The following is a 24,529-nucleotide window of genomic DNA, read 5'->3' on the forward strand; positions in this document are numbered from 1 at the left end:
AGAACTACTTGTTCTGTAACTGAGCAACAGCTACAGCATAGAGTTCCCGTCTCCCCTCTGAACTGTATGTAATTTGTATCTGATGGTTGTGAAGTTTAGTCAAATAATTGAAGCTTTTGCCCTTTGTGGCTCTTTAGTCATTGTTAGGCCTTGTTTCTTGGTTAGCTTTGTGCAGCTGCTTGTTCTCCCTTCCTTTTGATGCATATGAATTTTGGCTTTTCTGCTCACCACAAAACAAAGGGTGTGACACAGCACTGGGTAGTAACTTCTGGACTAGGCAGGTATGATTCTAGCTCTTTAGTATTTGTCTAGTAGGTTTTCCTTAAAGGAAAGCCCCCTGTGTTGGTTAATGGTAGTAGTAAAAAGGAGTGGGGTTGTAGAAAGCTTTTGTTTTATATTTCTGTTTTGGTTATACGTGGATTTCTGACTAAGTGCTGTGTTTTAAGTAGTGGATGAACTACTTGTTCTGTAATTAGAGTAGCAAGCACGGCATGGAGTTGCTGTCAGTTATGAACTATGTGTGCTAAATTCTCCACCACCTCTGAACTGTATGTTACATAGTAACATAGTAGATGACGGCAGAAAAAGATCTGCACGGTCCATCCAGTCTGCCCAACCAAGATAACTCATATTTGCTGCTTTTTGTGTATACCCTACTTTGATTTGTACCTGTGCTCTTCAGGGCACAGACCGTATAAGTCTGCCCAGCACTATCCCCGCCTCCCAACCACCCGCCCCCTCCTCCCAACCACCGGCTCCGGCACAGACGCACAAGTCTGCCCAGCACCATCCCCACCTCCTAACCACCAGCCCCGCCTCCCAACCCCGACTCCGGCACAGACCATACAAGTCTGTCCAGCACTATCCCCGCCTCCCAACCACCAGCCCCGCCTCCTGATCCTGACTAAGCTCCTCATGTTAATTTGCATCTGATGGTTGTGAGTTTAGTCAAATAATTTGAAGCCTTCTGCTCTTAGTGGCTCTTATTTTGTTTTTGGCCTCATTTCTACACAGCTTTGTGCACTACTTGTTCTCCTCCTTTTTGATGCATATGAATTTGCTTTTTGTGCTCACCACAAGATTAAACAGTGTGATACATCACTGGGTACTAGCTTCAGCCATCTGAGTAGATATGATTCTAGCTTTTTAGAATTTTGTTTAGTCCTGTGATTAGTTAAATAATAGCTGAAAAAGTGTAGAAAAATGTTCTATATTGTGGTGGGATTTGTGGGATCTCTTGGGTGTTGGTGCTTTAATGGAATGTTTCTTCACTTTGTGGCCTCTGTCATTCATTCTTAAGCCTCAGCCCCTTGGTCAGCTTTGTGCAACTGCTTGTTTTTCCTCCTATTTTGATGCATATGAATTTTGGCTTTCCGCTCACCACAATGATAAAGGGTATGCACAGCACTAGGTAATAACTGCTGGCAGTTACTACCTAGTGCTGTGTCACACCCTTATTATTGTGGTGAGCAGAAAACCAAATTCATGAATGGAGAACAAGCAGCTGCATAAAGCTAACCAAGAAACAAGGCCTAAAAATGAAATAAAGAGACACAAGGGCAGAAGGCTTCAAAATTATTGACTAAACTCACAACCACAGATGCAAATTACATACAGCTCAGAGGTGGAGACATATTAGAGCACATAGCTCATAACCAACAGAAGCCTTCCTTAAAGCAGGAGATCCCACAAACCCAGATGTAACCAGCCAGAAGAAGAGAGATCCAACCTCAGCCACCACATACAGAACAGGGAGACAGAAAAAAAAAAACCAAACAGCTTTGTACACCCCACTCCTTTTTTCAGCTATTATTAACTAATCACAGGGGGCTTTTCTTTAAGGAAAACCTACTAGACAAATACTAAAAGAGCTAGAATCATACCTGCCTATTCCAGCAGTTACTACCCAGTGCTGTGTCACACCCTTTGTTGTTGTGGTGAGGCAGAAAAGCCAAAATTCATATGCATCAAACAGGAAGGGAGAACAAGCAGCTGCACAAAGCTAACCAAGAACAAGGCCTAAAAATGAATAAAGAGACACAAAGGGCAGAAGGCTTCAAATTATTGCTAAACTCACAACCACAGATGCAAATTAACATACAGCTCAGAGGTGGAGACATATTAGAGCACATAGCTCATAACCACAGGAAGCCTTCCTTAAAGCAGGAGATCCCACAAACCCAGATGTAACCAAGCCAGAAGACGAGGATCCAACTCAGCCCACCACAATACAGAACAGGAGGACAGAAAAAAACAAACAAACAGCTTTGTTACACCCACATCCTTTTTTCAGCATATATTATAACTAATTTCCCCCAAACAGGGGGGGGGCTTTTCCTTTAAGGAAAACCTACTAGACAAATTCTAATGCAGTAATGATCAAAAGTCAATGCGATTGTGCGCAAGCCCATTAGCGCCGTTTTTGTGCACGCTTTTAACAACGTGGGATGATCAACGTGGTTATCGCCATAAACTGCAAGCGAGCCAGGCACTTGCGCACATGACATTTAAATGTAGTCAATCTGATGTAAATAGGTCTTTGTGTTCCTACTGGATGATCGAAAACTAGCGGGCCTCAGGAACAGAGGTGTTGACCGACGCTATGCTGAAAAACAGTGCTGCAGAATAACGCCAGGTCCTAGCTGGCGTGGCTGTGGCGCAGGTCCCATCAGAGCTAAAAAAAAAAAAAAGTTAATTTCCTCGTCCTTCCTTCACGTGAGCCAGAAGTGCAAAGCTGGAAGACAAATTATAGCATGCGTTGTTCCGAGTGGGGGAGTAATTTGTTTGTACTGCTTTGTCAACTTTCTTTTTAGCGATGTGTGATGGTGGTATATCAGTAGTGCTTGCCTGCTATCGCATTCTTTCAGAAGCGCAGCTAGGAGTGCAGGAGGGAGACCCAACAGCAAGGGCGGGGGTGACTGCCAGCAGGGTCTTCAGGCCGCTACCTCAGCAGCGTGTATACCGTCGGCATTGTATAAACAATACAATGCAAAGCCACCTCGATCAACAGGGAACCAATGTTTCACGGCACCATGTGGTTGAACCCGCTTTACGACATGACGCACTTTACGACAAAACGACAAGCAGCCCTACGCACGTGTGCTGTTGTAGCCTAGCGTGTCTGATTAGCACGTCTGATTAGTGCTCATGTGTCCTGGCTACCTAGCCTCATTTAAATACGCTGTCTACAGGGACTAATGCTGCTACACCACTGCATATATCTGCCTACATTAACTTCTGATCATGCCATAGCACTACACCGTGCTACTATGGTATTGGAAAAGCATTATTTCCAGAAACTACTATGTCGCTGGAAAAACACTATTTCCAGCGCACTAGCTAAAACAGCACTAGAATTTGATCATCTACCTGTAAAAGAACTAAAACCATAACTACTTACATGGCAGAAGCTAGTACCTAGTGCTCTATCACATTCACACTGTTTAATCTTGTGGTGAGCACAAAATTCATATACATCAAAAAAAGAGGGAGAACAAGTAGTTGCAAAAGGTGCATAAGAAATGAGGCCTAAAAACAAACTTAAAAAGAGCCACAAAGGGAAGAAGCCTTCAAATTATTTGACTAAACTCACAACCATCAGATGCAAATTAACATACAGTTCAGAGGTGGAGACATATTAGAGCACATAGCTCATAACTGACAGGAAATCCATGCTCCGCTTGCTGCTTACCTACAGAACAAGTAGTTCATCCTTACAGCAACAGCACCCCAAACATCACACATATAACCAGAACAGAAATATAAAAAAAACAGCTTTCTATACCCCACTCCTTTTTACTGCTACTATTAACCAATCACAGGGGGCTTTCCTTTAAGGAAAACCTACTAGACAAATACTAAAAGAGCTAGAATCATACCTGCCTAGTCCAGAAGTTACTACCCAGTGCTGTGTCACACCCTTTACTGTTGTGGTGAGCAGAAAAGCCAAAATTCATATGCATCAAAAAGGAAGGAAGAACAAGCAGCTGCACAAAGCTAACCAAAAAACAAGGCCAAACAATGAACTAAAGAGCCACAAAGAGCAGAAGGCTTCAAATTAGGTGACCAAATTCAGAACCATCAGATGCAAATTAACATACAGCTCAGAAGTGGAGACATATTAGAGCACATAGCCAGAAATCACACATATAAACCAGAACAGGAATATTAAAAAAAAACAGCCTTCTATACCCCACTCCTTTTCACTGCTACTATTAACCAATCACAGACAGCTTTCCTTTAAGGAAAACCTACTAGACAAATACTAAAAGAGCTAAAATCATACCTACCTAGGCCACTACTCCCCAGTGCTGTGTCACACCCTTATTATTGTGGTGAGCAGAAAAGCCAAAATTCATATGCATCAAAAGGAAGGGAGTACAAGCAAAATTTTCCACCTGGCAACCCTGCTGGCCTAGGCAGGTATGATTCTAGCTCTTTTAGTATTTGTCTAGTAGGTTTTCCTTAAAGGAAAGCCCCCTGTGATTGGTTAATAGTAGCAGTTTTAATATTCCTGTTCTGGTTTATATGTGTGATTTCTGCCTATGTGCTCTAATATGTCTCCACCTCTGTATGTTATTTGCATCTGATGGTTCTGAATTTGGTCACATAATTTGAAGCCTTCCCTTTGTGCTCTTTAGTTCATTTTTAGGCCTTGTTTCTTGGTTAGCTTTGTGCTGCTGCTTGTTCTCCCTTCCTTTTTGACGTATATGAAGTTTGGCTTTTCGCTCACCACAATAATAAAGGGTGTGACACAGCACTGGGTAATAACTGCTGGCAGTTACTACCCAGTGCTGTGTCATACCCTTTATTATTGTGGTGAGCAGAAAAAAATTCATACATTAAAAAAAAGAGGGAGAACAAGTAGTTGCAAAACGTGCATAAAAAATGCAAGCTAAAAACAATAAAAGAGCCACAAAGGGGAGAAGCCTTCAAATTATTTGACCTAACCGTCAGATGCAAATTAACATACAGTTCAGAGGTGGAGACATTTAGAGCACATAGCTCATAACTGACATGAAATCCATGCCCTGCTTGCTGCTCACCTAGAACAAGTAATTCACCCTTAAAACAACAGCACCCCAAAGATACACATATAACCAGAACAGAAATATAAAAAAAACAGCTTTCTATACCCCACACCTTTTCACTACTACTATTAACCAATCACGGGGGCTTTCCTTTAAGGAAAACCTACTACACAAATACAAAAAGAGCTAAAATCATACCTACCTATGCCAGCAGTTACTACCCAGTGCTGTGTCACACCCTTTACTGTTGTGGTGAGCAGAAAAGCCAAAATTCATATGCATCAAAAAAAAAGGAAGAAGAAGCAGCTGCACAAAGCTAACCAAGAAACAAGGCCTAACAATGAACTAAAGAGCCACAAAGGGTAGAAGGCTTCAAATTATGTGACCAAATTCAGAACCATCAGATGCAAATTAACATACAGCTCAGAAGTGGAGACATATTTCTATACCCCACTCCTTTTCACTGCTACTATTAACCAATCACAGGGGGCTTTCCTTTAAGGAAAACCTACTAGACAAATACAAAAAGAGCTAGAATCATACCTGCCTAGGCCAGCAGGGTTGCCAGGTGGAAAATTTTGCTTGTTCTCCCTTCCTTTTTGATGCATATGAATTTGGCTTTTCTGCTCACCACAATAATAAAGGGTGTGACACAGCACTGGGGAGTAGTGGCCTAGGTAGGTATGATTTTAGCTCTTTTAGTATTTGTCTAGTAGGTTTCCTTAAAGGAAAAGCCCCCTGTGATTGGTTAATAGTAGCAGTAAAAAGGAGTGGGGTATAGAAAGCTGTTTTTTTTAATATTCCTGTTCTGGTTTATATGTGTGATTTCTGGCTATGTGCTCTAATATGTCTCAACTTCTGACTGTATGTTAATTTTCTAATATGTCTCCACCTCTGAACTGTATGTTAATTGCATCTGATGGTTATGAGTTTAATCAAATAATTTGAAGGCTTCTCCCCTTTGTGGCTCTTTTATTGTTTTTAGCTCGCATTTCTTATGCACCTTTTGCAACTACTTATTCTCCCTCTTTTTTTATGTATATGAATTTTTTCTGCTCACCACAATAATAAGGGTATGACACAGCACTGAGTAGAGTAACTGCCAGCAGTTATTACCCAGTGCTGTGTCACACCCTTTATTATTGTGGTGAGCAGAAAAGCCAAAATTCATATACATCAAAAAGGAAGGGAGAACAAGCAGCAGCACAAAGCTAACCAAGAAACAAGGCCTAAAAATGAACTAAAGAGCACAAAGGGCAGAAGGCTTCAAATTATGTGACCAAATTCAGAACCATCAGATGCAAATTAACATACATTAGAGCACATAGCCAGAAATCACACATATAAACCAGAACAGGAATATTAAAACTGCTACTATTAACCAATCACAGGGGGCTTTCCTTTAAGGAAAACCTACTAGACAAATACTAAAAGAGCTAGAATCATACCTGCCTAGGCCAGCAGGGTTGCCAGGTGGAAAATTTTGCTTGTTCTCCCTTCCTTTTTGATGCATATGAATTTTGGCTTTTCTGCTCACCACAATAATAAAGGGTGTGACACAGCACTGGGGAGTAGTGGCCCTAGGTAGGTATGATTTTAGCTCTTTTAGTATTTGTCTAGTAGGTTTTCCTTAAAGGAAAGCTGTCTGTGATTGGTTAATAGTAGCAGTGAAAAGGAGTGGGGTATCGAAAGCTGTTTTTTTTAATATTCCTGTTCTGGTTTATATGTGTGATTTCTGGCTATGTGCTCTAATATGTCTCCACTTCTGAGCTGTATGTTAATGTGCAGGCTGCTTGTCTTCCTTCCTTCCTTTTGATGCATATGAATTTTGGCTTTTTCTGCTCACCACAACAGTAAAGGGTGTGACACAGCACTGGGTAGTAACTTCTGGACTAGGCAGGTATGATTCTAGCTCTTTTAGTATTTGTCTAGTAGGTTTTCCTTAAAGGAAAGCCCCCTGTGATTGGTTAATAGTAGCAGTAAAAAGGAGTGGGGTATAGAAAGCTGTTTTTTTATATTTCTGTTCTGGTTATATGTGTGATGTTTGGGGTGCTGTTGCTGTAAGGATGAACTACTTATTCTGTAGGTAAGCAGCAAGCGGAGCATGGATTTCCTGTCAGTTATGAGCTATGTGCTCTAATATGTCTCCACCTCTGAACTGTATGTTAATTTTCTAATATGTCTCCACTTCTGAACTGTATGTTAATTTGCATCTGATGGTTGTGAGTTTAGTTAAATAATTTGAAGCCTTCTGCCCTTTGTGGCTCTTTAATTCATTGTTAGGCCTTGTTTCTTGGTTAGCTTTGTGCAGCTGCTTGTTCTTCCTTCCTTTTTGATGCACATGAGTTTGGCTTTTCTGCTCACCACAACAGTAAAGGGTGTGACACAGCACTGGGTAGTAACTTCTGGACTAGGCAGCTATGATTCTAGCTCTTTTAGTATTTGTCTAGTAGGTTTTCCTTAAAGGAAAGCCCCCTGTGTTTGGTTAATGGTAGTAGTGAAAAGGAGGTGGGGCATAGAAAGCTGTTTTTTTTTTTTTTTTAATATTTTGTTCTGGTTATATATGTGATTTCTGAAGTGTTGTGCTTTAAGGATGAACTACTTGTTCTGTAGTTGGGCAGCAAGCGGAGCATGGATTTCCTGTCAGTTATGAGCTATGGCTCTAATATGTCTCTACCTCTGAACTGTATGTTAATTTTCTAATATGTCTCCACTTCTGAACTGTATGTTAATTTGCATCTGATGGTTGTGAGTTTAGTTAAATAATTTGAAGCCTTCTGCCCTTTGTGGCTCTTTAATTCATTGTTAGGCCTTGTTTCTTGGTTAGCTTTGTGCAGCTGCTTGTTCTTCCTTCCTTTTTGATGCACATGAAGTTTGGCTTTTCTGCTCACCACAACAGTAAAGGGTGTGACACAGCACTGGGTAGTAACTTCTGGACTAGGCAGCTATGATTGTAGCTCTTTTAGTATTTGTCTAGTAGGTTTTCCTTAAAGGAAAGCCCCCTGTGTTTGGTTAATGGTAGCAGTGAAAAGGAGTGGGGCATAGAAAGCTGTTTTTTTTTTTTTTTTAATATTTTTGTTCTGGTTATATATGTGATTTCTGAGGTGTTGTTGCTTTAAGGATGAACTACTTGTTCTGTAGTTGGACAGCAAGCAGAGCATGGAGTTCCTGTCAGTTATGAGGTGCTCTAATATATCTTCACCTCTGAGCTGTATTCCTGTTATTCCAGGAATAACATGTATAGAATGTTTGTACGTTTGGGAAGTCGTTTGGGAAGTTTGCCAGGTGCCCTTGGCCTGGATTGGCCGCTGTTGTGGACAAGATGCTGGGCTCGATGGACCCTTGGTCTTTTCCCAGTATGGCATTACTTATGTACTTATGCTAATTTGCATCTGATGGTTGTGAGTTTAGTCAAATAATTTGAAGCTTTTTGCACTTTGTGGCTCTTTAGTATGTTTTTAGGCCTCATTTCTTATGCACTTTTGTTCTCCCTTCTTTTTGATGCTTATGAATTTTGCTTTTTGTGCTCACCACAACATTGAACAGTGTGATACAGCTCTGGGTACTAGCTTCCGCCATATAAGTAGGTATGATTCTAGTGCTTTTAGAATTTATCTAGTAGTTTTTTTTTTTTTTTAAAAAGAGCCCTCCTTTCCCCCCTTTCTCTGTAATTTCTTAATGGTAACTCTTTGTTTTATGGTATTGTAGTAGCAGCTTGTCAAGGGCTGTATGTTATGTTAATTTGCATGTAGTGATTGGTTTTTGGTTACGTAATATGAAGCTTTCCCCAATTTTGTGCCACTAGGTTATGTTTAGTTTTCATTTCTTGGGCAATGTTATCCCATCTTTTTTCATATGTATGAATTTTGCTTTGTGCTCACCGCAACAAGAAAATGGTGTGGCACAGCATTGGGTAGTAGCTGTGAGGGCAAGAATTTGTGTAATAGGTTTTCTTTAAAGGGGTGTGCTTGGTTAATGATAGCTGGAAAAATGGAGTTTAGACATCTGATTGCAAGGGCACCCATTTGAGTGTGTTTGGTTTCTGAGGTTGGCCATCTCCCTTCCCAGCAGGGTGCATTCTGGCAATCTGCTTTAAGGATGAACCAGTCATTCTGTTGCTTAGCAACAAGCAGAGCATGGAGGCCCTGTTAGGAGCTGCCGTGGTGGGGTGTCTCTGCCTCTTTAGAGCCATATGCAAATCTGTTTATTAATCTGCATGTGTGAGCTGTTCGGTTTGTGTAGCAAATCAAAAGTTTTCCATGCGTTCGCTGTTCTCCAATTTTATCCTTCTCATCTTGTGTGAAGCTTGTGGTGCATGCACTGCGACGTTACTGCTCACTGTGATAGCGACGGTTGGGGCTGCTATGGCTAATGTGGCTAACAGGTGCTGACTTACAAAGGTGTTGGAAGTTTCCAAAAAAAAAAAAAATTAGTATTAGCATAGAAGGGTGTTTTTTTTTTTTTTTTTAAATAAGGTCTATTTATGGATACAAAAGGTTTTAGGAGATTGGGCTTCTGTAGTATTCAAGTGGATGATTTTTTTTAGCTAGTTGCCCATCAATAGAGTTTCTGTATGTGTTTTGTTTTTTTTGTTTTTTTTACCAAAAAGTCATTTGCTTGATTTTAGATGGGAAAGTGCCGTTTCAGCTGTCCTCTCAGGTTTGGGGTGAAGTGTTTTATTCATTTTTGCATATCCTGAGTCTCAGCTGTTTCACTGCCTCCTCCCTTATACACACAGTGCCATGTCACTGCCCCTTGTAAGGGTTTCCATGGCAGCAGGAAGGCCCTGGGCTGAAGTTATTTGCTAGAGATGGTGCTGCTGCTGCTGCAGGCAGGACAGCGGCAGCAGGTCTGGAGAAATAAACGCCTATCAAATTTGGCCCTAGAAGCAGTTGTCCCTGTTGCCTGCTTCTAAACAGGGCCCTTTGTGTCTGACTCAAGCTCTGCAGTCCCTCCTCCTATCCTCCAGGTGTCAGGCAGCAGGAGCTACTGAGCTGGAAGACTTTGCACAGCCTCTTCTTGCCTGAGCTTCCTGTCCCAGCAGCAGCACAGCAGATAATACACACAGACAGAGCTACAGCCTTACAGAGAGACTAGCACAGTCATACACGCTGATACAGCCTTACACAGGAACTGATGCAGTCACACACTCTGATACAGCTTTACAAAGAGAGACGGGCACACACAAACTCTCTGATACAGCTCTACACACACACACACACACACACAGAGACAGACAGACACACTGATACAGTCTTACACAGAAACAGGCACACACATATGTTAATATAGAGATAGAAATACACACGCACTGCTATGACCTTACACAGGGAGAAACGCTGATATAGCCACACGAATATACAGTATTAAAAGAGAGACATACACACTAATTCAACCTTACACTGAGGAAGAGAGAGCACTGATACAGTGTTACACACAGAGATACACACACACTGATACAGTGTTACATGCACTCATACATTCTCATCTGCTGCATCTTAGCCCTAAGACACAGGGAACCTTATTATACATTAAGTCAGCCCCCACCCCTCCATCCTCTGTTCATCCCCACCCATCACACAAAGTGTTCCTGATGTCCAGCCTACAGAGACCAGTGCCATCAGGCGGCCAGGCAGTGTCTCTAACCATGGAGCAGGCAAAAGGTACGTGAGGTCACGGAGAACAGCAGTGCTGAAGTTTATTAAATAGAGAGGTGAAAAAGGGGGGGGGGTTCTGCTGCAGACAGGTGAGGAGAGTGTTTGTGGTGTGGATAGGTAAAGGGAGTGGTCTTAGCACAGCACACATATGGGGAGGGGGCTATTTATGCTGCATTTCCTTACCCCTGTATCTCTCTTGCTTCTTCCCCAGTGGTGTTGGCAGAGGTGATTAAGGCTCTTGGCTCTCCTGAGAATGTTCTACGCCTCGAGGAAGCCCGGGACAATGCTGGAAACGACATGGGCAAAATGCTGCAATTTGTGCTGCCAGTGGCTACTCAGATTCAGCAGGAAGTGATCAAAGCCTATGGTTTCACCAGCGATGGGGAAGGTAATAGGGAGGGGACAGAAACAGAAATGGAGACACCAAGGGCATTTGATGGTGGAGAGATCCAGAGACAGACACTAAGGGAAGTGGTGAAATCAGGGACACTGTAGGGGAGACATCTAGGGACAGACACGCAGGGGAGGTGGTGAAATCAGGGACACTGTAGGGGAGACATCTAGGGACAGACACTCGGGGGAGGTGGTGAAATCAGGGACACTATAGGAAAGACATCTAGGGACAGACACTCGGGGGAGGTGGTGAAATCAGGGACACTGTAGGGGAGACATCTAGGGACAGACACTCGGGGGAGGTGGTGAAATCAGGGACACTGTAGGGGAGACATCTAGGGACAGACACTCGGGGGAGGTGGTGAAATCAGGGACACTGTAGGGGAGACATCTAGGGACAGACACTCGGGGGAGGTGGTGAAATCAGGGACACTGTAGGGGAGACATCTACGGACAGACACTCAGGGGAGGTGGTGAAATCAGGGACACTGTAGGGGAGACATCTAGGGACAGACACTCGGGGGAGGTGGTGAGATCAGGGACACTGTAGGGGAGACATCTAGGGACAGACACGCAGGGGAGGTGGTGAAATCAGGGACACTATAGGAAAGACATCTAAGGACAGACACTCAGGGGAGGTGGTGAAATCAGGGACACTGTAGGGGAGACAGGGGAAGAGAAGGACACCTGGGATAAAGGCAGGGAGAGACAGACATCTGGTGGTAAGAGATCTCCGCATAGTCTCGTTATTCCTTGTCTCCCCTTCCCACCCTCAGGAGTGCTGAAGTTCACACGACTCATTAAGTCGTACGAGGCGCAGGATCCAGAAATCGCAGCCATGGCCGGGAAGTTGAAGTGCACGTTCCTGCCCCCGATGACCACGCCTAGCCATGGTGGGGGAGGAGTCAGCACCAGCAGTTCCTCCTGAGCAGATCTGCCCCCGTTCACCTCCCCATGGTCAGATCAACACTGCTCAGGGCCTGGCATCTGTCAGACGCTATTGGGCTCTTTTGCATTCTTTGTAATTATGGGTTATATTTAGGTATACATGTATATAAATATATATGTCTCTTTATTTCCGATTGAACACAGAGAAAGCGTACTGCAGGGATAATGGTTCTCTATAGCTCACTGATCAGTTTTTTTTATTGCTGTAAGCTGAGATGTCTCTAGTCAGCACTGGCAGCTCTGAATTTCATTTCCCCACAGTCTCCTCCAGAGTTTTGCAACCTCTTTTCCTGGTATATTGACAGTCCCCATCGTAATGAAGTTCAAATGGAGGGACAAAGGAGTCTGAAACCCGGGAAGCACAGGGGGGGGGGGGGGGGCAGAGCGATTCCGAAGTACTGATCTGAAGCGCTGGAGTAAGAAAGTTGCTTTGGGCCACTGCTTATGGATTTGCTGTGGGAGCATCTACCTTTTAGTTGGAGGGGGAATAATCTGTTGCTGGGCACCATTTTTCTGTACGTTTTTATTACACTTAGTGAAATGTAGAAGCAGGTGCGTAAGAGATTAAGCCAGCATCTATGTAAAACATGGTGATTTTAGACTGGGACAGTTCGTGTACATGTTCCCATTTAAACTCACAGCTTCCACTTGCAGCCTGCAGCATTGGGCACATGTATGTACTAACTAACCCCTGCTGCAGAGGAAGCGTGTGAATCTCTCTCCCTGCTTGTATGTTCACACATGGGCCTAGCCGGCTTTCTCTGTTCCTGTGGAGAGAGAGAGTGGGAGACCATACAGCCAGACACACACACACATAATCCTCAATCCGCAAGCGATTAAAAACAGTAGTGATTTCATTTCGTGTACAGATTGTATTTATCGCCAAAGAAAATTTGTAGGCAGGAGCCCAGACGCATGGGCTACTCTGGAGGGGATGTGGGAACCTAGGATCGTATCTGTCTGGTGGGACTTTGAGATGAGGTGCTGAGACAGATGCAGTCGTTGAGAAAGTGTTCAGAAACTTGGGTTGCTGTTTGTTGGGATGGAGGAGAGGAAGGGAAAGAAATCTGCCCGAGGTGTGTTTAATCTTGAACCTACTCTTGCCATATGGATGGCTTTTGTGCTGTACATCTGCCACCATTACAAGACTGGGCTATGTAAAATTGACTTGGGCTTTGAAGGGGAAACTGGAAATGTTTAATAAGATATGTTGCATGGAGGGTGGCAGAGGCTGAGTCATCCCCTGTCGTATGAGCTGCAGATAATTATTTTGGGTTCGGATTTTCAGTTTGCGTAGTCGCTGACCTTCATTTCTGTTTTCTTTCTTTTTGTAGTAGGCTAAGGGTACAGGTGGGACTTGCAGCAATAAATGTAGAGATTTTCATCTTGCTTTTCTGACAGCTGATATGATTATATTCCGAAGAGACTGTCTTGTCTGCTGTTCTTTTGAATAAAATGTAATAAAAGTCAAAGTTTAAATAAAAAGAAGCCTTGTTTTCTAATATCTCATAGGGTAAGCGGTGCAGCTGTTCCTAATTATTTCCCACCACTGAAAGAAATCCAGTTACTTGACCAGGACTTAAATTAGGAATTTAATTTTTTATTCTTTTGTTTCTTGAAGAGATATTTGAAGGCTTGTAAGATGTTGCCAATGTTTCTTATGCTCAGCTGCTCCTGTCATGTAGGCAGATAAAGACCATATGGCCTATCCAGTCTGCCCATCCAGGCCATCACTCTCCCTCTCACTCCCTTACAGATCCTATGGACTTGTCCCAAGCTCTCTTGAATTTCGTCTCCACCACTTCCACCAGGAGGCCATTCCACGAATTAGGAAGGTGCCACTGCACAGATCATCATCAGAAACCTTTCCCCTCCCTCATGCTGAGACAGGGACAGCTTTTTCAGAGCCTCTGCAGAAATCACATTGGTACACACAAAGCAGGATATGCCTTAATCAGATTCTGTCATCAGTCATGACTTCTGCACTGGCTCATAAGCCAGGATCTGATAAAGGTGTCTGCCACTAACTGTGACCTTATACAGCATCCTCATGCCGTGGTCAGCCCACTAGAGTCGACCCAAAGCAAACTGAAGACACAGGAAGCTGGTGGGCAGGTTTATACGTAAGTAATAACAGATGGCAAGAGTTCTAGAGGCGAGAGTACTTGCCAAGCTCTAGGGGTAATGGGGGAGCGTGGTTGCCGAGTAGGGGGACCTGGGGAGAGAGTCCCTTCCTGGAGATGGCTTGCCTAGGTCTTGGGGGAGACCTGGGAGACAGTGTTTCCTAGAGCCAGGGGTATTTGTAATCCCACCATTAATGTGACACGAACTAACAAACACCAAAGGATTATTAATCAACACAGACAATTGAAGAGAAGTTTTCCATCGGAGCCCCCACGCAATCACACCAATAGATGCCCAGCTAAATGCAGACAGAAAGAGAGAAATAGGAATACACTGTGGTCACAATTCAAGACGTACACTTTTTATTATTCATAGTGTAAAAAATGTAGACATAATTCACTATATTAGGACAAAAAAGAACGGAGAAATAGGTAGAGGACTACAATGAAAAGAACAGAGCCAGGGAACAGATTCGGATCACTTTACATGCATTGTAAAAACAATCAATTATTGAGAAACACTTCTTTACCAATAATTTAAAAAAAAGAGTCTGTTCTTTAAAGAGCCGTCCTCCATTTCCCACTCTTTCTTGTTGCTGTGATTTTCTGTGGGATTTTGGGGGGTTCAGAAGGAATGGATCCTAAGGAGCTTAGCCGAGATTGGGTGGCAGAGCCAGTGGCGGGAGGCAGGGATAGTGCTGGGAAGACTTATACGGTCTGTGCCCTGAAGAGGACAGGTACAAATCAAAGTAGGGTATACACAAAAAGTAGCACATATGAGTTTATCTTGTTGGGCAGACTGGATGGACCGTGCAGGTCTTTTTCTGCCGTCATCTACTATGTTACCTGTGTGGACGTCTGTGCTTGACTGGTAGATAAAAGACAGGAGGTACTTTTCACAGTAATAATCACAACAATGGGAAAATAAAGATAAGCACAGAGAGGTGAATAACAAGGACAATTCCCATGTTCTGCTGCTGGTCTGGGTTGTCCCTGGTCTGGTCACATTTCTCACCTGGGCTGGGATACTACCTACTGTGCTGCTGTATCTGAGAAGACCAGATGTAGTGATGAGGAGGCTGGATCCACAGAAGTGCAGATTTTCCTTTCCAAGGCTCCAATTCAGAGAGTTTAAAAATTCTGTGCCTGACAGACAGTCCACAAAGTAACATAAAGGATTTGGTACAGAGGAGAAATCTTCAGGACATTTCCCGGGTTCTAGTGTTGGTCTGCATTGTCCCTCCTCAGATTTGGTTCTGGTTTGGGTTCAGGATCCTACAGATGTAGCTGCTGTTTCTCCTCTTTCCCCAGGATTAGACACAGGTTTTCCTGTTCATTCTTTTGCGGGAAGTCTTTGTTTTTTTCTCTCTCTGCTCTGTGGGAAATGCACTTCTCTTCTCTCTCTGCACATTACAGGAGGAAATGCATTTTGGAGAGAATCCAACAGATTTTGTTGCTGCAGCTGCTGTTTCTCCTCTTTCCCCAGGATTAGACACAATTTTCCTGCTCATTCTTTGTTATTAAAGTCTTTGATTTTCTCTCTCTGCTCTTTGGGAAATGTGAATCTCTTCTGTCTTTGCATTTCTGCTTCTAACCTGGGTTCAGGATCCCACAGATTTTGCTGCTCCAGCTGTCGTTTCTCCTCTTTCCCCAGGATTAGACACAATTTTCCTGCTCATTCTTTGTTATTAAAATCTTTGATTTTCTCTCTCTGCTCTTTGGGAAATGTTCTTCTCTTCTCTCTTTGCATTTCTGCTTCTAACCTGAGTTCAGGATCCCACAGATTTTGCTGCTCCAGCTCCTGTTTCTCCTCTTTCCCGAGTTTTTCCTGCTCATTCTTTTGTGGGAAGTCTTTGATTTTCTCTCTCTGCTCTTTGGGAAATGTGAATCTCTTCTCTCTTTGCATTTTGCACAGTACAGGAGGAAATGCATTTCTGCTTCTAACCTGGGGTCAGGATCCCACAGATTTTAATACTCCAGCTGCTGTTTCTCTCCTTTCCCTAGGATTAGACATGTTTTTTCCTGCTCATTCTTTTGTGGAATGTCTGAATTTCTTTGTGTATCTCTGCTGTCTTTGCATTTTACTCAGTGTAGTAGCAAATGCATTTCTGTGTCTGGTTGTTCAGTGTCTCTGTTTCCCTCCCATTAAGTAACTGAAACGTTTTCATAAAGCAAATCCCAACCCTGCTCTCAAATTACACATCAACCGAGCCCTGAGTTCCAGGTACAAAATACACAGACAACTCTTTGTCCCTACCATTCCTTGTTCAACTGCATCAAAACTTCCTCCTTTAGGAATTGTCTGTCTCTGTGACAATCTCACGGGCATCCCAGCTGTCACTTACAATCTGGCCATTAGCAGAGCTGATATCTCCTGATATCTCCTGTAAACCCTACGGCTTCACAAGCAGAGATAGAGAAGTAGGAATTGGGATTCCTCCAAGGACTGGCATTGTTCTGCTTCTCCTGTGCCAGCCTTTTATGGGACTGACAGCCTGTAGTCCAACCAGAGGACATGCAAAAAATTAATCCACATTTGATTCCTCCCCTTAGAGGTGTATCATGGTTTCAGGAAAACAAATGTCTCATCTGAATGAGAATTCTTTGCAGAGAAAAGAGTGACCCCCTGCTTTCCACCTACAGCAGCAGATGGATGTAAATTGTCTCACCAACTCTGAACTGCGAGGGTGAGTGCTCTCAAAGCAAATAAGGTCAGTAGCTGTGTTTGACAGTCACAGGAGAGAGGTGCAGGGAGAGCACTGCTGTCACAGGTATGTCTCTAACATATATAAAATAGTGACAGTCACAGGAGAGAGGTGCTGTAAGTGTCTCTTCCATATGTATAACAGTGACAGACAAGGTGCAGGGAATCTGAAATTTCCATGGCAGTGTCTCCAGAAGAACAGGTCCACATTTTCTTTCCTGGACTAGGAAGGTGTTTGATCACTTTGCAGCCTACAGTGAGCCAGATCTGTACCTGTAGCGCTGTCAGTCCAGGAAAGGAAATTCAGAAATCTTTTGAAATTCAAAGGAAAATAGAATAAGGCAGCTCCATTCTTCCCTGTTGAGTGAGGAGGGAAGTGGTGTGGGAGGCAGAAGGGGAGAAACTTCCTTTCTTCATGTAGTAACAAACAGATGTTCCTGCCTCTCACATGCCTTGTGAAATGTCCCTCACAATCACTGTCTGTGTTGTAACTGCTTGTGTAATCCTCACCACTGAGTGTTAACAGACGTCCATCTCATAAGCAAATGGGTCTGAATTTAAGAGCAGTGATCCCCACATCAGCAGCTGCAGTTAGTAAGCTCTATCCAGCAATTTCCAGTGGCAGTGTCTGCATTGAATATTAGTCCTACCTGGATAATGCTGCTGGATATTATAGATTATAGGCACTGAATAACCTGATTTTTTGTTGTTTGCCAAAGCTGCAGTGTCATGTCAGGCCAAAAGAACCAAGCTATTATTATTCCTTCCTTTGGATCTGTGCAGTGAAACCAGTGAGCAATTGCACATGCAGAGCTCCCAAGTTAGTTATCCAGTGCCAGGAGGGAGATCTGAAGCCAGTCCTGGATTTCTGACCACCTTGCTATGTTGCATTATGGGACCTGCAGTGCCAATCAGAGACTACAAGTCCCACACTGCTTTGAGATGTAAGTTCAAAGCCAGTGTTGGATCAGAAGCTTCCCTCCTACAACTGGGTAACTAGTCAGCTCTGGACTTGTAACTGTAATGTATTTATTTGTTACATTTATATTCCACATTTTCCCACCTATTTGTAGCCTCAATGTGGCTTACATAGTACCGGAGAGGTGTTTGGAGACTCCGGTGTAGATAAATACAAAGTGATGTTGTGGTAAGATAAAGTTCATGTGGCCCAGCCACACTAGGAAATCGTACAACGGAAGAGTTGTGTTATGTCCATTACGTTCTTTAGTTTTGTTGTGTTGCAGAGATCAGGCATTTATGTTGGATTGGTAGGATATGCCTTTTTAAACAGGTTAGTTTTTAGTTTTTTTCCGGAAGTTTAGGTGGTTGTTCGTAGTTCTCAAGGCTTTTGGTAATGGAGGCTCACCCTGACCCTGGGGACTGGGTTAGTTTATAAGGAGTCTAACAGTCTGTCTGATCCATTATGCAACCGTCCGCTTGCAGAACTGCCCAGTTACCCAGTTAAAGCAGGGAGAGGATCCTGGTTTTGAATACGCATCCTAAAGGGCTGCAGGTCCCATAATGCATCAGTGTAAGGTTGTTAGAAATCCAGGACTGGCCTATAATCTTCCTCCTGGAACCGGGCAGATATTTAGTGGCTGGCAAGAAAGGACATAAGTGATGAGAAGCTCCACATTATTGCAATGTCAGCAGAGAGAGAGAAAAGCAGAACTCACGTCCAGACGGAATAAGCTAAAAAGCTCTCTCCTGCCCATTACCCTGATTTAATTCCCCTCCATCCTGTCCTATCATAACCCTTCAGCATGAGAAAAGCTCCAGCCTCCTCTATCTTAACCCTCCCTCCCCTCCATCAGCCTGATCAACAAACCCCATCCCTCCTCATCCTTCCCCAAAATACACCTACCCATCAGCATGATCAAACTCCACCTCTCCCCATCCCTCCACCATACAACTTCACATCTAATCTCCCCCTCCCCTATAATATAACTGCTGGACTGCACCCATCTAATCCACCCCCCCTGTTTTAAACTGAACTGGACCAGGAAACAAAATAATGCCCAGAGAGTTCACCTCACCCCCCCCCACCTCCCACCCCCCCCCCCAAAAAAAAAAAAAAAAAACCAGAAGTAAAACAAAAGGAACTAAATTGTTTTATTTCTATGTATTACTTTTAAAGTGGACTAACATGGCAACTACATTACTTTAGCTAAAAAAAAAAAAAAAGAAAGAAAGAAATAGAGAAACACCCTCCTATGGCTGCCCATCAGCCTGATCTGTACCCCCAAATCTGCACCAGTTTACATCAGCTAAACTGACTTGGTACACGAGTGTCATCTGTTTGTGTGTGTGTTTGGAGTTTCAGTTGCCCCAGCACATCAGGGAAACGCATGAGCTGTGCGTTGCTGTCACAGAAGGGAAACCGGAACACCAAATAACACAGAATTTTTGCAGAAGTTCATTGGTGAGATGAAAGCACAGATACAGCAAATTTTAAAGCAAAAAGTTAGCAAGAGGATCCAAGTGGCTGGTCTCCCCTTTCTGCCTGGCAAACCCTCTTCCACTTTCTCCTCCTCCGTTTTTGGAGATAAGTTTGTGCTGTACCAAAGATATCATTTCTTCTGCCTCCAGCTCTGTGATCAAAGATGGTGAGGTAAGAAACAGGTGAGGAAGGTCCTTCCCAAGAACGGGTGGGCTGATGGGGCAGGTGGCAAGAGTGTGCAACCAAAATGCTTACAGAGAATTACCAGCAACATTTAGAGTGCAGGTGCTGAAAATACCAGGGGAGACTCCAGCAAATGCAAGAGACTGCAGGAGCTGAAAATACCAGGGGAGACTTCAGCAAAACGCAGAGAGTGCTGGAGGCAAAAATACCAAGGGAGAGATAGCAGAGGTCAGAAATAAGAGGGGAGACTCCAGCTAAATGCAGAGAGCACAGGGGCTGAAAATGCTAGGAGAAATTCTTGCAAAATGGAGAGTGCTGTGGTTGAATATACCAGGGAAGAGAATGCAGAGGTCAGAAATATCTGATGAGACTCCAGCGTAATACAGAGGGTGCAGGAGTAAAAATACTAGGGAAAATGGCAACAAAATGCAAAGACCGAAGGGGCAGATAAAACAGGGCTGACTCCAGAAAATGCAGAGATGACAGTGGCTGAAAACACCAAGAGAGACTCCAGCAGAAGGCAGGGTGCAGTAGTTGGAGGTAAGAAGGAAGTGCTTCTCTTATGTAATAAGAGATACTGCTCCCTATTTTTAATAAAGTGGACAGAAGATTGGCAGTTGAGTGGTGGTGGAATGGCCAGGAAATATTGATGACTTTGTGAGTTTTTTTTCTGAAAGGGTGGGGTACCCTAATAGCAGCAAGATGCCCCTCTTCCCTCCCCTTATCGTGTCATCGAACCCCATCTTCCCATGCAGTGCCTGAGAGGGGATGTGAGGTGATGCCTCTGGTTCTCTGTACAGAGGTGTCGGATATGAACCCCAGCACTAGCTGATACAGCAGGAGCTTCCTCTGACAGGACTGTCTCTGCTCAACTCCCAGTAATGTTGTCTCTCTCTGTCTCTCTCAGGTGGTTTCACAGAGACATCAGTGGTCTGGATGCTGAAGCTCTGCTGAAGAGTCGTGGGGTGCACGGGAGCTTCTTGGCGAGGCCAAGCCGCAAAATTCAGGGCGATTTCTCCTTATCCATCAGGTCAGTAATGAGGGGATACTTGTATCACAGCGCACCTACAAAATGAGAAGAAGGTTTCTATATCTTGCTTATTTTAAAAAGACAAAGAAGGTATCTAATCCCTTTTTAAAACAGCCACCCTGGGCTGTCTTTGCAAGGGGCAAGGACGTCCACAATACGAAAGATGATTTGCATGTTGGAAGCCTTCCTGAGCTGCAGGGTGTCTAATTAAATAATTTGGAGGTGAAATTGGAGTTTGAGTCTACTTAAAAGGAAAGACTGGCAGGGGTAGGAATGAGAGAAAAGTATTATTCAAATGGTCTAGACTCAGGGTCATATAAGAATATTGAAGCTGTTATATGTGGTCACTGAAGGGTTTGGAATCCGGTTTATGAATTTGCAGGTTTTCTAAACCATCTTACCGAATATAATTTATTCACAATGGTTTACAACATAATTAGAAACATAACATCTAGTACCCCCAAATCATCGATTTAGAATAAAACGTCAATATCAAATACAAAATAACAACAAAACAATAAATCCAATCTCAAAATAAATGAGAACATTTCACCAGTCAGTTGGAAAAAGAATCCTTTTTTAATTCTTCTGGAATGAGTAAATTAGCCTCCTGTTTCAAAACACTTTTCTGGGCCTACAATGCCAAAAGCTTTCCTAAATCTTTCTAAAACTATATTTCAACGCTGAGACTAGAAAAGTCGTCTGGGCACATAAGACAACAGGGGCCTATCTTTCAGCTTAGAAGCAGAAAACTTTAAAACTCAACACCAGTAACTTAAATAAGCATCCTTCCCAAACTGGGAGCCAGAGCAACGGTCAAAATAAAGATCCAGCTCTCTCCTGGACAGCAGCGGTTTCTTACAATATATTGACAACAGATGAATATACAGTGTATTACAGTAAGCTAAAGACTGAACCGTAAGACAGAAACCTGTACAAATGACAGAACTGGCAGATAAGGGAAGCAGGTGAAAGCCTGGCTCTTCTCCCAAGCCTTTAATACATAGGGTGACTAACTATACACCCACTCTTGCACCTGGACTAGCTTGCTACACATCAGTTCCTTATCTCTTGCTTAACTATACAAACAACTTGCCTTGATTTTAGCCAACCATACCATGCATCTTGTTCCCATCATATATCTGCTCTTGGTCCCTCATCTATATGGTAAACCATCTTGTAGAAACTATTTAGCATCATATCTATGTTAGTTGAATGTTCTAATGCTGCTTATTAGGTGGATCATTAGTATTATGCTTACATTGTATTATATCTCTGGTATTTGAATTCCAGTGCTGTTAGATGTGCATATTTTTGATAATGTTTCATGGTAGTTCTATTATTAGGTTTCAATTTACTGTTTTCAAGTTTACCTCATTTATTGTATTTATGTTTATTCTTGGTTATTTTACTATTGTTATGGTGTTAACAAAACTGTAAGGTTTTTTTTTACATGAGGGTTTTGTTTATTGACTATAATTCTCTCAATAACATTTTTTTTGCTTGACCACAATATAGATACAATGCCCAATAATTTTTATGCAAACAGAAATCATATTTTTTTTAACATAAGTGCCAGTGAATTAATCTTGTGACTGTGCCACTGTATATATGGACCTTCAATTCTAGAGATTTTTGATTTCTATCAATTGTCAGGAAGCCCTCAGTGCTTTAGTGTATAGGAACTGAGCACATCTGCTTAATGTTTAGCTGGATAATATGGTGCTACTAAGGGTTGCTGTGGGGTAGGAGAGCCAGACTCAGGGTTCAAAAGATCATCTCAAACAACCCTTAAGATCAATTGGTTTCAGATTTCCAACAATCACTGGAAAACATAATTTGGAGAGGGCTTTTCTTAGAGGTCATTCAGATAACTATTACCATGTTCCCAATGAAGATCTCTGTTACTGGACTAGTTAATACATTATTCAGGTCTGGAAAAATTGTAAGTTTTATGTTAAACTGTACCTGCTGTACACTGCCTTGGGTGAATCTCTTCATAAAGGCGGTTAATAAATCCCAATAAATAAATAAATTTTGAAAAGGCTACTTGAGTCCCTGAACCCTCAGGCACCAGAATTATCTCACGTTCTAACTGTTTATCTCTGCATCCTCTGGTGTGAAATCGATTACTAAACCAGAGAAGAGTCAATTACTATTTAATGTGAGAAAGTAGTGGGAAAATTGGGTCTATCCTCCTCTAGATTTACCATCAGAGAAAGTGGGGCTCACATCCTGTAGTTCTACTATCAGGGAAAGTTGGGATTAGCCTCCTCTACATCTTCCATCAGGGAAAGTGGTGTCTCACCTCCGCTAGATCTACCATCAAGTAAAGTGGGGTCTCACGTCCTCCAGACCTACCACCATAGAATGTGGGGATTCACCTCCTATAGATCTACCATCCTGGAAAGTGGGGAATCTCACCTCCTCTAGTTCTACGATCAGAGAAAATGGGGATTCACCTCCTCTAGCCCTACCATCATGGAATGTGAGGGTTCACCTCCTCTAATCGTACCATCATCCTTTTGCAAGTTAATCGCTGTGCCCTAGAGAGTGGTGGATTGGATAGCTTTGGGTGAGGAAGGGGAAGGGGGTTAAGATTAGGATTGGAGCGCTGGTTGTGATAAAATTTCAAGACGTATAATATATTAAAGGATTGTTGTAATGATCAACAGTCCCGAATAACAGAAGTTTGTACTTCAAATAGGCCCCCAGAACCAGCTGCAGTAGCAGGTTCTCACGCACCAAGTTCCACCTGCTCTGACAAGGGTTCAGTTGCTTGTGTGGATGTGGAGAGTTTGTAAAACGCCACACAAACTGCAACTCACTGCCCAGTCTTCAGCTCCAGGACACCCACATATATTCACTTATATCACCATGCAGTTCTGAAAAAAACCCATTTTCCACGAGGCTAAAGAGGTTAGGTCTCTTCAGCCTGGACAAGAGACAGCTGAGGGGAGATATAATTAAGGTCTACAAAATCTTGAGTATTGTAGAATGAGTAGAATTGATTTGATTAGAAGGACCCTCAAGGAAGATACATGGCAATACCTTAAAACGAACAGGAGGAAATATTTTTTCACTCAACAAATAGTTAAGCTCTGGAACTCATTGCCAGAGGATGTGGTGTTAGTGGTTAGCATATCTGAGTTTTAAAAAGGTTTGGGCAAGTTCCTGGAGGAAAAGTCCATAGTCCGTTATTGAGATGGACATGGGGGAAGCCACTGTTTGCCCCGGGACTGGTAGCATGGAATGTTGCTACTATTTGGGTTTCTGCCAGGTACTTGTGACCTGGATTGGTCACTGTTGGAAACAGGATATTGGGCTAGATGGACCATTGGTCTGACCCAGTATGGCTATTCTTATGTTCTTATGTATGAGCTCTGTAATGATGCTGCCTCATTCACTTCCCCTCCTTGTTTGCAGAGTGGGAGATGCTGTTACTCACATTCGGATTCAGAATACAGGAGATTATTATGACCTCTACGGAGGAGAGACATTTGCAACGCTGTCAGAGCTGGTGGAGTATTACACAACTCAGCATGGGACACTACAGGACCGAGACGGTACCCAGATTGACCTGAGGTATCCTCTGAACTGTTCTGACCCCACCAGTGAACGGTAAGGGAGCTGCTTCTAATACATCACACTATCATCTCCTTGAGCTCGGAGAAGCTCAATGCACAGACCAAACTTCCTGTCAGTAGGGGGCGATGTGGGGCTCAGTGACTCTGTGGCTCCAGATCAATGTTGTAAAGTCCACCTATATAAAAGCCTGCGCTAAGCACGCACCAGGTTTATCACACAGAACATTTCAATCCACATTAATGAGGCTTTTGGCGATTCAGCACCGAAGCAGAGATGTGTGCATAGAGCAAATGGCTGGCTACAATGCTGGGGCTTTAACTCCATCTCTGAGGAGTTTCATTTAGTTTATTGGTATTTGCTATGACGCCTTTGCTAATTTAGCAGATCAAAGCGGTGAACACAGTAAAAGTTCAAAAGAAAGGAAAAGGAACTA

The 24,529-nt window shown here is 43.1% G+C and overlaps 2 protein-coding genes, 14 non-coding genes and 1 pseudogene across 18 annotated transcripts in view; 10 read left to right on the plus strand and 7 right to left on the minus strand.

Moving 5' to 3' along the window:
- The first annotated feature begins 281 nt into the window (after positions 1-281).
- On the plus strand, positions 282-338 carry LOC115458469. Its single transcript, XR_003940069.1, has one exon. It is a non-coding gene; the product is annotated as a U7 small nuclear RNA (small nuclear RNA).
- A 1,487-nt stretch (positions 339-1,825) lies between these two features.
- Positions 1,826-1,883, minus strand: LOC115458468. The gene has a single exon (XR_003940068.1). It is a non-coding gene; the product is annotated as a U7 small nuclear RNA (small nuclear RNA).
- A 443-nt stretch (positions 1,884-2,326) lies between these two features.
- LOC115458475 lies at positions 2,327-2,382 on the minus strand. Its single transcript, XR_003940074.1, has one exon. It is a non-coding gene; the product is annotated as a U7 small nuclear RNA (small nuclear RNA).
- Positions 2,383-3,820: 1,438 nt separating this feature from the next.
- LOC115458461 lies at positions 3,821-3,878 on the minus strand. Its single transcript, XR_003940062.1, has one exon. It is a non-coding gene; the product is annotated as a U7 small nuclear RNA (small nuclear RNA).
- Positions 3,879-4,227: 349 nt separating this feature from the next.
- On the minus strand, positions 4,228-4,285 carry LOC115458471. The gene has a single exon (XR_003940071.1). It is a non-coding gene; the product is annotated as a U7 small nuclear RNA (small nuclear RNA).
- A 137-nt stretch (positions 4,286-4,422) lies between these two features.
- Positions 4,423-4,480, plus strand: LOC115458462. Its single transcript, XR_003940063.1, has one exon. It is a non-coding gene; the product is annotated as a U7 small nuclear RNA (small nuclear RNA).
- Positions 4,481-5,170: 690 nt separating this feature from the next.
- On the minus strand, positions 5,171-5,228 carry LOC115458474. The gene has a single exon (XR_003940073.1). It is a non-coding gene; the product is annotated as a U7 small nuclear RNA (small nuclear RNA).
- Positions 5,229-5,515: 287 nt separating this feature from the next.
- On the minus strand, positions 5,516-5,573 carry LOC115458466. The gene has a single exon (XR_003940067.1). It is a non-coding gene; the product is annotated as a U7 small nuclear RNA (small nuclear RNA).
- A 138-nt stretch (positions 5,574-5,711) lies between these two features.
- LOC115458470 lies at positions 5,712-5,769 on the plus strand. Its single transcript, XR_003940070.1, has one exon. It is a non-coding gene; the product is annotated as a U7 small nuclear RNA (small nuclear RNA).
- Positions 5,770-6,420: 651 nt separating this feature from the next.
- LOC115458463 lies at positions 6,421-6,478 on the minus strand. The gene has a single exon (XR_003940064.1). It is a non-coding gene; the product is annotated as a U7 small nuclear RNA (small nuclear RNA).
- Positions 6,479-6,618: 140 nt separating this feature from the next.
- Positions 6,619-6,676, plus strand: LOC115458473. Its single transcript, XR_003940072.1, has one exon. It is a non-coding gene; the product is annotated as a U7 small nuclear RNA (small nuclear RNA).
- A 254-nt stretch (positions 6,677-6,930) lies between these two features.
- Positions 6,931-6,988, plus strand: LOC115458464. Its single transcript, XR_003940065.1, has one exon. It is a non-coding gene; the product is annotated as a U7 small nuclear RNA (small nuclear RNA).
- Positions 6,989-7,448: 460 nt separating this feature from the next.
- On the plus strand, positions 7,449-7,506 carry LOC115458488. Its single transcript, XR_003940084.1, has one exon. It is a non-coding gene; the product is annotated as a U7 small nuclear RNA (small nuclear RNA).
- Positions 7,507-7,975: 469 nt separating this feature from the next.
- On the plus strand, positions 7,976-8,033 carry LOC115458465. Its single transcript, XR_003940066.1, has one exon. It is a non-coding gene; the product is annotated as a U7 small nuclear RNA (small nuclear RNA).
- Positions 8,034-8,617: 584 nt separating this feature from the next.
- Positions 8,618-8,680, plus strand: LOC115458477 (annotated as a pseudogene).
- A 1,162-nt stretch (positions 8,681-9,842) lies between these two features.
- C14H12orf57 (chromosome 14 C12orf57 homolog) lies at positions 9,843-13,507 on the plus strand. The gene is made up of 3 exons (XM_030187836.1): positions 9,843-10,693; positions 10,899-11,075; positions 11,857-13,507. The coding sequence occupies exons 1-3, from the start codon at positions 10,624-10,626 to the stop codon at positions 12,006-12,008; spliced, it is 399 nt and encodes a 132-aa protein (XP_030043696.1). The 5' UTR covers positions 9,843-10,623; the 3' UTR covers positions 12,009-13,507.
- A 2,284-nt stretch (positions 13,508-15,791) lies between these two features.
- Positions 15,792-24,529, plus strand: part of PTPN6 (protein tyrosine phosphatase non-receptor type 6) — a 38,726-nt gene continuing 29,988 nt past the window's right edge. For 2 of the 3 annotated variants that reach the window (XM_030188360.1, XM_030188361.1), the window contains exons 1-3: positions 15,792-16,838; positions 20,386-20,508; positions 23,935-24,129. In XM_030188360.1, coding sequence (XP_030044220.1) covers positions 16,801-16,838; positions 20,386-20,508; positions 23,935-24,129 — 356 coding nt within the window. In that variant the 5' untranslated portion in view covers positions 15,792-16,800. Of the gene's footprint in view, positions 16,839-19,260; positions 19,467-20,385; positions 20,509-23,934; positions 24,130-24,529 lie in introns of those variants that run through there. The other variant, XM_030188362.1, reaches the window with a different exon arrangement.

This window comes from Microcaecilia unicolor, chromosome 14 (genome assembly GCF_901765095.1).
Source record: "Microcaecilia unicolor chromosome 14, aMicUni1.1, whole genome shotgun sequence".
NCBI lineage: Eukaryota > Metazoa > Chordata > Amphibia > Gymnophiona > Siphonopidae > Microcaecilia > Microcaecilia unicolor.